Source organism: Paroedura picta, chromosome 3 (assembly GCF_049243985.1).
Source record: "Paroedura picta isolate Pp20150507F chromosome 3, Ppicta_v3.0, whole genome shotgun sequence".
Taxonomy (NCBI): Eukaryota; Metazoa; Chordata; class Lepidosauria; order Squamata; family Gekkonidae; genus Paroedura; species Paroedura picta.
The window spans coordinates 56,491,085-56,506,258 of NC_135371.1; the positions used below are offsets into that span (position 1 = coordinate 56,491,085).

Sequence of the window (15,174 nt, forward strand, 5' to 3'; positions counted from 1 at the left end):
ATACACTCAACAAGGACGCTAACCCTAGTAGTGGTATAAAACACATCAGCTATCTCGGAGACTCATAACCTAAAAATTAAGCTAATCTGGGAAGTCTAAGAAAAGATAAGTGCAAACAGCATGTACCTTGATCACATCTGGGGCCAGTGTATCCACCATAGCAGGTACACCGTCCATCACCAGAGATCCCACTGTTGCAGATTCCATGCTGACATTCACATACTATCAGAGAAAAGGCAAACAAAAGTTATACACACCATGCAACACGGGAGCCATTGTACCCCTGGGCCCAATATATCACAGTCACTAACTTCTATCTATCTATCTATCTATCTATCTATCTATCTATCTATCTATCTATCTATCTATCTATCTATCTATCTATCTATCTATCTATCTATCTATCTATCTATCTATCTATCTATCTATCTATCTATCTATCTATCTATCTATCTATCTATCTATCTATCTATCTATCTATCTATCTATCTATCTATCTATCTATCTATCTATCTATCTCACTTATATACAAGCCTTCCTTGAGGTTCAGGCAGGTTACAATGAAGATTTGTAGTACAACTACAAAACAAGCATTATAATTATGAACTTAGATTATCTGTAAACAGCCCGTGGTGCCACGGGCGCCACGGACTGTATAAAGGAGTAAGGGGTAGTGGGGAGGAGTTAGGGCGGGACCGGTCCGGGATAAAAACTCGGGGGGGGGCAATCAGGAGCCGCGAAGCGGCTCCTGATTGGCCCCTCCGAGTGTCAATCCCGCCCCAAGCAGACAATGGGGAGCCGCGCGAAGCGCGGCTCCCCATTGCCTGCTTCACTCGCTCGGAAAATGGCGGCCCGCCTGGTGAGAGCCTCGGCTGGGGGGTGGGCCGGGAAGCCTTCTCTCGGCCGGCAGAGCGGCCTCGCAGCGTTGTGGACGCTGCGAGCCCGCTCCGCCGGCCGAGAGAAGGCTCCAGAGAGCCTCGGGGGGGTGGATGGGTGGGGGGGGGACGGGAAGCCTTCTGCCGCCGGCCGCAGCGGCCTCACAGCGTCGTAGACGCTGTGAGCCCGCTGCGGCCGTCGGCAGAAGGCTCCAGAGAGCCTCGGGGGGGTGGATGGGTGGGTGGGGGGACGGGAAGCCTTCTGCCGCCGGCCGCAGCGGCCTCACAGCGTCGTAGACGCTGTGAGCCCGCTGCGGCCGTCGGCAGAAGGCTCCAGAGAGCCTCGGGGGGGTGGATGGGTGGGTGGGGGGACGGGAAGCCTTCTGCCGCCGGGCGGAGCGGGCTCACAGCGTCTACGACGCTGTGAGCCCGCTGCGGCCGTCGGCAGAAGGCTCCAGAGAGCCTCGGGGGGGTGGATGGGTGGGGGGGGACGGGAAGCCTTCTGCCGCCGGGCGGAGCGGGCTCACAGCGTCTACGACGCTGTGAGGCCGCTGCGCCCGGTGGCAGAAGGCTCCAGAGAGCCTGGGGGGGGTGGATGGGTGGGGGGGGGACGGGAAGCCTTCTGCCGCCGGCCGCAGCGGCCTCACAGCGTCGTAGACGCTGTGAGCCCGCTCCGCCCGGCGGCAGAAGGCTCCAGAGAGCCTCGGGAGCGTCGGTGGGTGGGTGGGGGGGAGCGGGAAGCTTTCTGCCGCCGGGCGGAGCCACCTCACAGCATCGTCGCCCGCCTCACCTCCGCCCGGACTACGGCGTTCAGAAGCCTGCCAGATCAGGAGCCGACGCCGACAAAAGGTACGCCGCTTCCCCTCCATGTAGCCCCGGCCCTCCCCAACACCTTCTGCGCTCCGCCGTGGGGAAGGGAGGCAAGCCTCCTGCGGCCCTGTGCTGCCCTGTGCTACGCCAGCCAGGCCTACCCTTGCCCCGTGCCAATGCCATCTAGCGCCCATTTTATCTACAGTAAAATGGGCTTAAAATCTAGTAACATTATAATTAGATTATTACATTATAATTTCAAATTTATGAATGTCATTTAAATAACCACGTTCAACCATTTTAAGGGTCGAATGCAATTACAAATCTCTACACAGATGTGAAAAGGAGCTGCAGGAAAAGATGCATAACACAAGGGTGACAACACAAGGGTGCAATCCAGGAAAGGGCTACGTATGCCAATATCCAAACACACAACTTTTTAAAACAATCACCTTCAGTGCATCCTTTTAAGTTATTCAAAGATTTCAGACAAAACAGAAATGTCAGTGATTCTTAGCTAACTAGAAAACTGGTCTGCTAATTGCTTTTCATTTCAGGTCAGTTGAGGCAAATCTTGAAAGAGATAGCATACTGAACACTTATTTTCATATTATTATTGTTATCATTATTCTTATTATCATTACTATTATTATTATTTAATTTTTAACAGTGCAAGCAATTTATTTATTTACTTCACCAAATTTGCATGCTGCTTTTTCATTCTGACTATCTATGAGAGTAGTTTAAAGTATATTTATGTTCCACAAAGGGAATGACCAGGCAGCCCCAGCCACGGATTCATGGAGCAGTGGGAAAAGGCCTTTTCACACCCACTCGGTAACATAAGAACAATAAAAGAGCCCTGCTAGATCAGACTAAAAGTTCATTAGGTTTAGCATCTCGTTTCCTACAATGGCCAACCGGATTTCTCTAGGAAGCATCAAAGCAGGGCATGAATCCAACATCCCATCCTGTTGCTCCCATCCCGTTGGGAAAGATGCTCCTGGAAAAGGATACGGCCATCAATGTCCTCATTCTTCTCCTGTGGAGAACTTCTCATTATAGTTTAACAAGATCTTCTATTTACCAGACTGGCAATCAGGGCCAAAACGATTCTCTTCCCAGCAATCTTGGCAAGCATAGCCTCTGTAGTTGTCCTAAATAAATCAGCAAGGACAGTTTTTAACATTCAAGTGGGTCATTGGGTTCATCTGAAGCAGCAGAACAAAGCTGGAGTCCAAAGGCACCTTTAAAACTAATGAAGGTGAAGTTTTCGTGGGTGATTGTCTGATGAAGCGTGCTGTGCACATGAAGGCTTACCTCTCATATAAAGCTTCGTGGGTCTAAAAGATGCCACGGGGATCAAACTTTGTTCAGTTTTTAACACTGCCATTTTCAGAGGCCTTAAAATACAATCAGCCATACCATGCAAATATGGTGCTTTAAAGGAGGCTTTCTCAACCAGGGTTTCATGAAACTCTGGGGTTTCCTGACAGCCCTGGAAAGGTTTTGTCAACTGAGTGGGAGTTAATTAATTTTAATATATATATATATATATATATATATATATATATATATATATATATATATATATATATATATATATATATATATATATATATATATATATATATATATATTTAAAAAAACTAAAATTTATCAGGTGATATGAAAATATAAGGTCATGTTGACCTGCCCCCCCTCCCAAAATGGCCAATTATGGACCTGAAGAGGGTGGGAAGGGAAGGGGCCCCCCATTAAACATCCTTTGTTTAACTGGGAAGGGGCCCGGTGATGTCATATCTAGTGAGAGTGTCTAGGTGATTTGACTTCTGGTGACATGTGACTTCCAGGGGCGTTGCAGGAAGGTGTGGCCTGCTGACATCACTCCCGGGGTTTCTTGGAGCCTGAAGGATGTTTCAGGGAGTTCTCAAGGGTAAAAAAGTTGAGAAAGGTTGCTTTAAAGCAGGGGTAGTCAAACTGTGGCCCTCCCAATGTCCATGGACTACAATTCCCATGAGCCCCTGCCATTGAATGCTGGCAGGGGATCATGGGAATTGTAGTCCATGGACATCTGGAAGGCCGCAGTTTGACTACCCTTGCTTTAAAATCATCCTAGGTTAAATGTACAGTGTTAAAAATGATCCATAAACAGCTGTTTTGTGGTGCCTACTGGGACATTACAAAAATATGGTTGACTCATCCAGAGCTGTTGTTAGTAGGCTTCTCTTATATCAATGACAGCCAAGGAGGAAAAAAATCTAGAGCTTCTATGGTGTATCTGTGCTTTGTAGTGTAGTGTTTCCTGACAATGTTTACAGCCATATTCACAAGAAAACATGCAGGCACCACTACGAATTGTGAATTACCCCAACTGACCTTGCAGATGCAGGTTCCATTTTGCGTTATGCCATCCAAGCAGGTCCCTTGGCCATTGCACGGTTTTTCATTTGTACTTGGGCATTCTGCCAAATAGACAGCCAAACCACAGGTCTTTAGAATACAATTGAGATTGGCTCTCTTCTGTCATTTTCTTTAATATATTTGCTATGACAATTTCCATTGCCACTAAGCCAAATGGATCTCACAGTAGTGACCATTTGCTAATCCACATAGAACAAGTTTTTAAAATAGTGAAGTGAATAGTTGTTCTGACACCTGCATTTTTGTAGATGCCCTGGCCAGTCATTTGTGCTTCAGGACCCTTTAGCAGTTCTTCCTCAAGTGGGCCTGAAGGCTGTGGAGTAGCTCAAGGCAAAGGAAGATGGAGCCTGATGTCCAGTAGGCAAGACTTCATCGACCAGGCAACTTGCCTGAGGCAAGAGCCCCTGTCCGACTTCTCATGCTGTGTGGGACCGAGCCACAATTCTCATATTGCCTGCCTGTAAGGGCCAACGTGCAGCATCCCTAGACCCTTGTGTGCCTGATGATGCGCAGTCCCAAGTCTCTCATTGCCAGGCCCCATCCCCATCCCGTACGTTCCTGATTCATGACTCAGAGCCCTTAACTGGCAAGAGTCTGATGCCCTGAGCGGAAAGCCTTACCATAGCATTCAGAACCCCAGTATCCCGGGCAGCAGAGTTGCTCTTCAACTTCCTTTTTGCAAGTGTGAGTGCAGCCTGACAGTGAGAGGGTATTCTCTTCCAGCTTCACATTATAACTGAAATATTTAAAAAAACACAAATGCCTGAACAATGATCATGACCAGCAACATCCTATTTAAATGTGACTCCCAAAGAAGGCTGAAATTTATACTAGAAGTTGTCCCCACCATCAGGTAGAGTTGCAGAGGTTCAGCTTCTTCGTCCTGCTCGTAAACAATGGGCAATTTGCATCAAGTTATAGCCATAAAAATGATCCTGCCCAGATCTAAGCTTGATCACAAAGAATAAGGCTCCCAAACACCATCCAGAACTCCTGTTTTTGATAATAGTGTATGACTTTTTTGCAAGGACAAATTGATTTTGTTAATGTGCCTTGGGTCCTATGGGGGAAAGAGATAGACTAGAAATAATGGACATCCTTATCCATTGGTCATCTTAAAATTTTGGAAACTGGCCAGGGTGTGGAGTGTGTCCAGCCCCTGGCGAGTGTCCGAGCTCAAATCTGGCCCCTACTGAGACCACACTCCCTAGCTGGCCACTTGGCATTCTGGCAGCCTAGCTGTACACGAACCTGCATGCTTGCGCATCTGCAGAGCTCCAAATGGGCAGTGGCAGCTAGGAGGTAGCGGCCAGGCGATGGTGGTTGTGGCAGCCAGGAGGAGGCAGCAGCTAGGAGGGGGCACCAGAGATGCTTCCACCACCAAGCTGGCTGTGCCCCATGCAAGGAGCCGGTGGTGGCGCCAGGGTCGGGGGTCAGCCGTTGGAGGTGTGGAGGTGGTGTGCAAGGCTGTGTAGAGCATGTGGCTGACAGCACGAGACCTACGAGATACCTCCACCATGGCAGCCAGGAGGTGATGCTGGAGCCACCACCAAGCCTTCAGCATGAGCCCTTCAAGCTGCCTTCACTTGCCCCGCAAGGGACGTCGCACCACGGAAGCTGCCTCCCTCCAGGTTCTTCATGCTTCCCGCCAGCCAACCTGTGGCCTGCCAGCCCGGAGCCTGACCCACACTCTCTCCCGCAACTGGAAGGTTGCCATTCTACGCAACCCACCATCGCTGCCTCCCCCCCAACCACTGTCCCACTAGCACCTGATGCTATTCAGCTTGCAGTGGGCTTTCTGATAGCATATATATAAAATAAACATCTTGACCTCAGACTTCATACTATATGCCCATATGTAGACTGCACAACAGAAAAACAGATACCATGGATCTTTCTATTGCCCTTTGCTGAATCATAATGGGCTCACCTAGGGCCTCGTTCTATTCCAGTGGAAACAACACCAAAAGGTCAACAAAGGATCTAAGGTACAGAGATACTGTACCCAAATGGATAATTAAAGTACAAAAAGAAGGCATGGTATAGTTTCCACTTCATGTACCTGCCAATAGCAGTCAGGCAATGTATCAAGCACTTGAATCCATGTGGTAATCGGAAGAGCATCAGCCCTGACTTCCAAGAGGTGATAACAAGGCAGCAAACAGGGTAATCTGAACTCCCAAAATATTCAAGATCAATTTAAGCCTGAGGATATGCACTGGCTTCTAGGGAGATTAGAGCAAAAGCTGTTAAGAGAAAAAGCCCTAACTCCGTGTGTCTGAATTTGGGAAATATGGGTAGAGTTCTGTAACATAAGCTGCATGCTCGTGCGTCTCAGCTCAGGAAATAGGGGTAGTTTTGACGTATATGCTTGTTAGTTTTGTTTTCATTATTGTTTGCATATTGTGAGAGCCTTTGGCCAGTTTACTACTACTACTACATATCGCCATATATGTTTCTTAGCACCAGGACATCCAGTATTACAATAACAGGCAAGTTTTATTCCTTCCTCTACAGTGTGCCCAAATGTAGCAGGTGACTCTTCCTTGCAATGGTGACCACTTATATTCAGGGCTGGCTCCCAGTTTTGGAGGACCTTACAGAAGATGCTGTGTATGCAACCATCTCGTGCCCAAGGAGTCTCCTGGGGGGAGGGAACAGAGTGGGGCATTCTCTGTCCCCTATCAGTACTGGCAAGATGAAAAGGCATGTGCTGTTCTCCCTCCAAGTACCTCTCCCAATGTGAATCCCCTGAGGCTAAGTGACCTCACAGAGGTCTCTAGGTTGATCCTGATTCCTACAGGGAATCCTCTCAGGGGAGGGGGGAAAGAGCAACAGCAGGCTCTTGGTGGCTACTTGCAGGTGGCCTGAACAGCTGGCTCATTTGCCACCAGCATAGCTCAAACAGCCAGTTCATTCACTGTGGCATCTGTTCCCCAGAGCAGCCCAGGAAACCAGCTCTCTTGACATAGTGGTGGCTTTAGAGTGTATTGCACAGCCATATTGCTAGCCAAGCAACTTACCTTGGCATCCAGCTCTCTGGCTGTAGTGGCTGGCTCATTCACCCCACACAGGGCAAGAGCTGATGGCTCTCTCACTACCATGGCTGCTTGCCCAGTCTGCACAAGACTTGCTGCAGTGATGAGGGCTATCCAAAGTGAGGTGATGGTTGCCACAGCAGGGAGGACTCAGACCTCTTCCCCCACCCCCACCCCAACTATCTGTCTATTGAGACTTTCCCCAATTTGCCCCCACTATTAGGAAGAAATGGGTCTAGGTCTCCGCAGCAGAGTTCGAAACTCAAGGGGAACTACTTTCTGTAGTCTGGAGGGAGAGCCATTGCACTTTCAGGGGAACCTCAGGACCCAGCTCTGCATGCTGGCCATACCCACAGTGGGCCCTCTGCCAGGCCATATGCCTTGGAGAGTCCTTCACTCCGCTATCCCTTGATGCTGGTCCTGCTACATGGGAAGCTGCGAGAGAGGGAGATAAATCTGTTATCTGTTCTTGGTGAGCCCATCCATTAAGAATCGTCTCTTTCTAACTGCACAGCCTCACCATATATGAGTTCTTGTTCACACTATAATGCTGGGATAAGATGTCGAGATCTGGCTCTTGTAAAGATAGCATGAGAGCTTTAGGAGAACAGGAAGTAGTGATTCACACTGTAAGGAAAAGAAGGAAGTCAAACCTGCAGCCTTTTTCCATAAACCCAGTGCCTGTTCTTGTCCACCCTTTTGGGCACTGCAGTCGGTTAGCTATGGCACAGGAAGTACAAGCCGTGTTCTGTATAAAGGTCAGCTTCTTGTTGCATCGCATAGACTTTAACTGGAAAGTAGAAAGAGAATTATGTGTCATAGTTATGCAAAGACACAACTTCTTGTGAGAAAGGAAATAATTAGCAGCCAATTTTGATGCCCGCATAATTTCTAGGTCAATACAGAGGAAAAATAAAACACTAGACTTATGAAACGTGTGCGGAAGAACCAGATATGTTAAGGCATCCGTCCCACAAGCTAAGCTCTCAGTTTTGCACTCATACATGTGCAGCCACATATAAATAATGGTTAACACAGTTGTGGAACATTAAAAAAAATAAACGCAACATGTGTATGTGTTTGAGGTGAGATTAAATCAGAAGAAGTCAAGTGCTGTTTAACTCTTTCCCTGCCCCTGGTTCTCTGACCCATATCACATCTAAATGGCATTTTCCAACAGGATTTAAAAGACATCTTGCCATTATGGAAAAACATTAAACATGGGAAGTATTCTCCACTCCAAACTCCCCCCCCCCACCCCGTTTCTTTTTCTTTTTAAAGGGAGACCTTGGCTCTCTTACTCACTGGGATTTACAATCAAATCCAGAGTGGAAATTCTCCAATTTAAACCCAGTGGGTTTAGACTGGAGTAATTCTGCTGCAGTCATTTAACTAGTCACATGATTAATGCTGTTTTTATCTAAAATAGACTTGTCCTCTGAATATAGGATGGGGGAATTAGTAAATTTTAGGAGACTACTGGACAAGAGGGGTACCAAGCAAGATCTCCACCAATGTTTACAAGGGTGTCCCTGCCAGAAAACTTGTACAGAGGCCCAGTCTGTTCCACTTAATATTTCTGGTAAGGGCTTGGAGGAGGAGCTGATCTCATGGTTTAAGTGCCACTCAGCACTTAACACCCATTCACCGGGGGGCTGTCCAGCCCCTGAGTGCCAACTTCTCTGGCCAACTCCTGTGGCCAGCCAATCACCTTCTGTCCCCCACTCCTGACCACCCCCTCCTCCTTCCACTTCCCTCCGAGGCTCAGAGGTTGCAGATCCCTGCCACATGAGAGCTGCCCCTGCCAGTGAGTTCCCTGCCTGGGGTTTCCAGCCTGCAGCCTTTCTAGGTCCTGGACAGAGGGAGAGGTCATCCACAGAGTTCTTCCACCCCTGACACCCCAATCTAGTGCCTGCTGTATTCCTGAATGCAACGGGCTTTGCCCCTGGTTTAAAATAAAACAAAAATTATTTTAATTGAAAAACAAAAAAAAAGTCCTAACACATTTTCACACAATTTAAACTAATACAAACACACAAGAATAAAGTAAAGGGTTGTGATGATGCAATACAGGGCATAATAATCTGAGTCAGAAAAAGATTAATATATACCTTCCATGGAGAGAAGTCCAAAGGAGTGACAGGACGACGATCTGTGTGCTGCTAGGTATGTGGTTTTGATCTGAGAGCAACATGCACAAGACTATCCCTGTGTGCCTGATAAAATAGCCAATTTCGTGTCTTGAGGCTAAGATTGGGAACCTAGCCTCCAAAATAAAGGATCTGATGGGTCTGCTGGAGTACAGCAAAGAATTGGAAACCAGCTAATAGTCCTAGCAAGGTTAGGACAAAAGATCCTTGATTGAGTACCAGTAAACCTCTAGGGTGACATGGTTGCTGAAGGGTTTTCTCGGTAGCTACAACATTTGCATTCTTATCTGAATGGAGCCAGGATGTGCAGGGACATTATGTTAAAATGTGCTATATGATCTGGTAATTATGGATGGGATGAGGCTGAGGTAGATACTTCAATTAAAGAAAAGAATGACCACAGATGTGAGGAAAGCACTGAAGGCTATCAAAAACATTAGAAAACTTCCATGGCCCAACAATAGCACTGTTAACCCATTGTATGATGAGGGAAAGGTTAATAAAAAGGCTTTTTAGGAGTGATGTGGCTTCCAGCCAGAGAATGTATGTTGCATTTGCTGTAAGTGTGCAAACATGGCTGGGTAAGTTTCCTGAGTGAGACTGACATGTCTTAGTGTGTTTCTGGTCAAGCGATGCTTTGTTAACAAGATGCAGGCAATACTATGACCGTTTACGCACTGGGACCTTCACTGCCCCAGCTCCAAATCAGGGGTGGATGAGGCGTACCGGGCTGAATGCTGCCTCAGGTGGGTGCAGGAAGAGGTGGGGCAACCTGCCATGACTAAAACTCCAGCCTGCAGCCCGGCATAAAACCTCTAGTGCATAAATGGTCTTTGTGAGCAAACTCCACCTTTGCTCAGGGAAGAATCTGGACACTAACATTGCATCACCATCATGAGAAATATTTTGCAGGTTAAAACTTTCTGATTAAGGGTTATAAGAAATAGGCCCACACCTTCCCAAACTTTAAGGGCAGAGTAGATCTGACAGTGGCATTTTATAATACAGAAACCATGCTACAAGTACTACTTAGTCTGTGAGGAAACATTTTTATTTTGAGGGGGAAATTTCCTTCAGAGTGGGGAAGTATGTACACAAAAAATACACTCATCGAACACTTTATTATGGGGAGTTCATCACTGCATGTCTGGAATATGAAGTGATTATTTGTAGATCTGAACAGTTGTCATTGATCAACCATCACAAATAGGGCTTCCATATCACCTCATAATCCATCACTACAAACACAACAATTCTCATAAATGGCAGTTCTCATGTTTTGCTGCATTTGAATGCCATTGTGAATCTGCCCTGTGAATAACCCTCCCCATTGACTCTGCTCTGAATTCTCCAAGGGTGTATATAGATGGACAAGGCCCTTTCTGAATTACAGCCAAACAAATGTCAAATGATGCTTTTCTGTTCCAGGTGTCATTTTTTTATCATCATGAAATGGTGCAAAGGTTGGTTTAAAAAACAAACAACTCACACAAGCTGGCGGCCTGTGGGGATCTGTGGGAGGAGGGAGAGCAGGAGAGATAAATTACTGGGAAATCTTCAGTTCTGAAGTGCCTGAACAGACCACTTTCCCCATCTCCCTCTCTTCATGCTCTGTCCTCATCAGGTTGCTTTCATGGGAGGTTCCTTTTTTAATTCACCCTCCCCCCCCCCACAAACATCAAGTATGCAGAAACCCAGTTTTGACTTGAGGGTGAACTTCTTTCACTTCCCTCATGATGGGCACCATGAAATCTGTCATTAGAAGAAACAAACTAAAGGAATCGTGGGAAGGAGTATGAAGAGATCTGGGAGTTCCATTTACCAACCCAAATATACCTTCCAGCATACTGTAACCAGTTGGGATAGTCAAACTGCAGCCCTCCAGATGTCCATGGACTACAATTCCCATGAGCCCTTGCCAGTGAATGCTGGCAGGGGCTCATGGGAATTGTAGTCCATGGACATCTGGAGGGCCGCACTTTGACTATCCCTGAGTTAAAGGATTCAGCAGGTCAAATTTCTTTCCTCCCTTTGTCCTCCTCCATTTGAACTAAGATCACTTACATGAGGTTGCTTGACCTGGTTTGGATGCATACTGGGAAGCAAGTCCCCCCCACACCCACAGCATTGTGGTGCATTCATAGAATAATAGTGTTATAAGGGATCTCTAGGGCCATTCCGCATGACTTTAATGTAGCAGAAGGCTTGCAAATTGTAAACGCTACTAATTTGCAGTTCTGCAAGACGTCGCACACAATCTGCCACACTCCTAAAACAGTCCCGCAAAAAGCGATTTGTTGTAGCGCTTAAATGGAAATAGGGAAAAGTGGATTCACCCTCCGAAAAGCGCTACACTCTTGCAAACAATCAGCAACACTAGCGAAAAAGACCTGTGCATTCCCATTGTTGTGGTTCCAACAAAGTCCTCCCCCCCCCCCGGTGAAACGATCGCCATTTTTTTTCTCGAAGCGAGCAGAAAGCAACGAACTGGCGAGCCTTCATTCACCCAGCGAGGCTTCTCCGGCTACAGTCCCTCCACAGAAGTGCTTTAAGGCTTCCCTAAGTCCCCAAGCACAACACAGCCCCGTTTGCAAGTTCCTTTCTTTTCGTCCGAAAATCGCGCCCGTTCGGGGGGGGATTTTTCTTTTCACTCGGGGGAGCGTGGTAACGATGAATTGCCAGCTCACACACCAGCTAGATGGGTCTCTACATTAGGAGGAATCAAGGCATATTCGTTGCAACGTGTATTTTTCTTTCTTTTTAAAAAACTTTGCTTAAAGGGAAAGGGGCTTTTCGGGATCATGATAACAACCGCCCATTAGCTGTTCGTTTGATTGAGGGCCAGGGATGGGACAAAGCACAGAAAAAATCGCTTCCTTTCTAGCGATTTTTGCGAGACCGGAAACCTGTGGGGAACGAATGAAACGCTACTGGATTCCACTACAAAGGCAGGTATGCGTAACACCGAGATTGCACTTTTAAAAATAGTGTTTCCGCTTTCTAGAACCAATTGGCAACATTGGTCCTTGTGCGGAAAGGCCCCTAGAGTCATCTAGTCCAACCCCCTGCAGAATGCAGGAAATTTACAACTAACTGCCCACCACAGTGACCCCAGTTCCATGCTCAGATGATGGCGCCTCCTCCAAAACCAGAATCTCTGGCCAGTCTGGCCTGGAACAAATTCTCCTTCTGATTCCAAAGTGGTGATCAGCATTTCATGCCCCCCTTAGGGTTTCCCCATCATTTCTGCAACCTTTCCTAAACTTGCTTTGGGAAAGATCACAGCAGATATGGGGTGGTACTCGAGTGGATGGGACAGTGTCCTGCTTACATCTCAATCATTTATACTGCTCCAGCCCCACACAGTGGACATTCCTCCAACACAGGAATGCACATGAAACTGCCTTATACTTAGCTACGCCATCAGACCCTTAAAGTGAGGGCCATTCCGCACCAGGATCTATGTAGCAAACTGGTTGCGGAACGAAAAAATGGCATTTTAAATAGTGGAATTCGTCGTTATGCATACCTGCCTTTGTAGTGGAATCCAGTTGCGTTTCTATCATTTTCCACAGGTTTCTGGCCTTGGCAAAAATCGCTAGCCAGGAAGCTTTGTCCCGCCCATGGCCGTCAATCAAACAAGCAGCCAATGGGCGGCTGTTATCATGCTCCCGAAAAGCCCCTTTCCCTTTAAGGAAAGTTTAAAAAAAAACACACACACATGTTGCAACGAATCTGCGTTGATTCGTTGCAATGGAGAGACCCATCTAGCTAGCAGGTGGTGTTTGAGCTGCCGTTTCATCATTGCCACCGTCCCCCCGAGTGAAAAAAATACCCCCCCCCGCACGGGCGCGATTTTCGGCCAAAAATAGAGTGAAAAATAAAGGGAAAACAAACCAGCATACGGGGGCTGTGTGTTGCTTGGTGCTTGGTGACTTTAAACAGCTCTGGGGAGGGACTGCAGCCGGGGAAGCCTCGCTGGGTAAACGAAGGCTCGCCAGTCCGTTGATCTCCGCTTGCTCCGAGAAAAAAAAATGGCGATCGCTTCGCTGGAAGATCAGAGGAGAGAGCCAGGGGGAGGGACTTTGCAGAAACCGCAACAATGGTAACACACAAAACTTTCCCGTTAGTGTTGCAGATTGGTTGCAAAGGTGTAGCGCTTTCCGGAGGGTGAATCCACTTTTTGGGATTTCCCTGAAAGCGCTACAACAAAGCACTTTTTGTGGATCGGTTTCAGGAGTGTTGCAGATTGTCAACGACATTGTGCATAACTGCAAATCAGTAGCGATTTCAATTTGCAACCATTGTGCAATTTTGAACGAGTGCGGAATGGCTCTCAGTATTGCCTATTCAGGCTGGCAGTACCTCTTCAGGATCTCATCTACTGTCTGGTCCTTTTAACTGGAGATGCTGGGAGTTTGAATCTGAAACCTTCTTCGTGCCAGGCTGAGCGTCTTCCACTGAGCCACAATCTCGCCTCATCACCAGAGGCCCCCCTCAATAATCATCAATTGATTTATTATTAGTTAGAATAATATCAAGTTTGCTGAAATCCCAGCATCCTTCCTCTTAAAAACAAAGCCTCTAGCTCTTTCCCTTGTGGGGTATGCCTTTCACATTATACCTCATCTCAGCAAGCAATATTCCCAGTTTATACAGCTTTGAAGAACCCTATTGGGGGGGGGGCGTCTGTCTGTCTGTCTGTGTGTGTGCACATGTGCATATACGTGTGTGTGTGTGCATGTACATGTGCACGTGGGTGGGTGGTAATGGCAACACAGGATATCAGAGCACAGAAAATGTGGGGGAAACTGCCACCTGGAAGTCCCATTGCCAGAATGCTCTGTTGGCACCTGCAAAGGCAACAGGATATACTCAAGCCCATCCCCATATAGAGATCACCTGGCTCAACAGTGCATGCCTCCTGGAGCATTCTCAGTCCGGGGCAGGGTTGCCAGGTCCTCCTGGCAGCTGGCAGGGGAGGGAGGGAGGGAGGGAGACTTACCATGAGAAAGAGGAAGCTCCAGGCCATGTTGCTGGCATAGGAAGCAATGTCATCATGCTGCAACATCATGATGCTCTGGTATTTGGGTAAAAACTGTCATAAAAAGAGCTTCTATCATAGAATTTCAGTCCAAATATGAGATTGTTGCCCAGAAATCTCTGGAGTGAGGACATTGCTTCGTGTGTAATACCAACAATGCAGCCTGGGCCTTCATCTTTCTGCTAATAAGTCGCCTGCTGGCCAGGAGATTGGCGGCTGGGAAGCAGGGCTTTGTGGCAGGATAGTCAGTAGCCAAGGCAATAACATCAAGCATTATAGGAGCTGTTAAACCTGTAAAGATTCCATGCTTCTGAAGTTGACTATAAGAAGGTGGGATCCTGCTCTTTCTAATGACCAAGTTAAAGTCTCTGTTTCCATCTAAAGCTACACCTCCTCCCTACGAGAGACTGGAGAGAGGCAGGCCCCGGGCTGCTTACTGTGTGTTCTTTTGTTAAATCTGTCTCTGCCCTGATCCTCCTTCATCTCCAATCCTGAGGTTCTGGAGGAACCTCTGTGCATGGGAGATCTTGGCAGGGCTCCTGCAGCAGCTCCAGGTCACTGGAAGGTACCACTGTGGTATGAGCCTTTCCAGTTGGTTTCTGGACTGATGGCTCATGGCGGGCAAAAACCACAACTCTGCTTGCTATGGCAGGATTGCAGGGTCTGCCTGCAGGTGCTCAGAGGGGCCTGTGATTCAGAGCTCTCAGGGCCTGAGAGGGACTCTTTATCACCTGAAGAATCTGCCCCAGTGGAACCATGATGGGCAGCACCAAAATACCTTAATTGCTTTGAATTTCTTCATATGTGGCATATGAATCCTTTAGAACTCTGTA

At 47.4% G+C, this 15,174-nt stretch overlaps 1 protein-coding gene across 2 annotated transcripts in view; it reads right to left on the reverse strand.

The window, feature by feature from the left end:
- Positions 1-15,174, reverse strand: part of STAB1 (stabilin 1) — a 121,113-nt gene that overhangs the window by 104,204 nt on the left and 1,735 nt on the right. For both annotated transcript variants that reach the window (XR_013229068.1, XM_077325813.1), the window contains exons 2-6: positions 7,801-7,937; positions 4,730-4,845; positions 4,065-4,150; positions 2,773-2,842; positions 127-222 (exon numbers count right to left, since the gene is read on the reverse strand). Coding sequence is in view for 1 of the 2 variants with exons in the window: in XM_077325813.1 (XP_077181928.1) it covers positions 127-222; positions 2,773-2,842; positions 4,065-4,150; positions 4,730-4,845; positions 7,801-7,937 (505 nt within the window). In the remaining variant the exon portion in view is untranslated. The remainder of the gene's footprint in view (positions 1-126; positions 223-2,772; positions 2,843-4,064; positions 4,151-4,729; positions 4,846-7,800; positions 7,938-15,174) is intronic.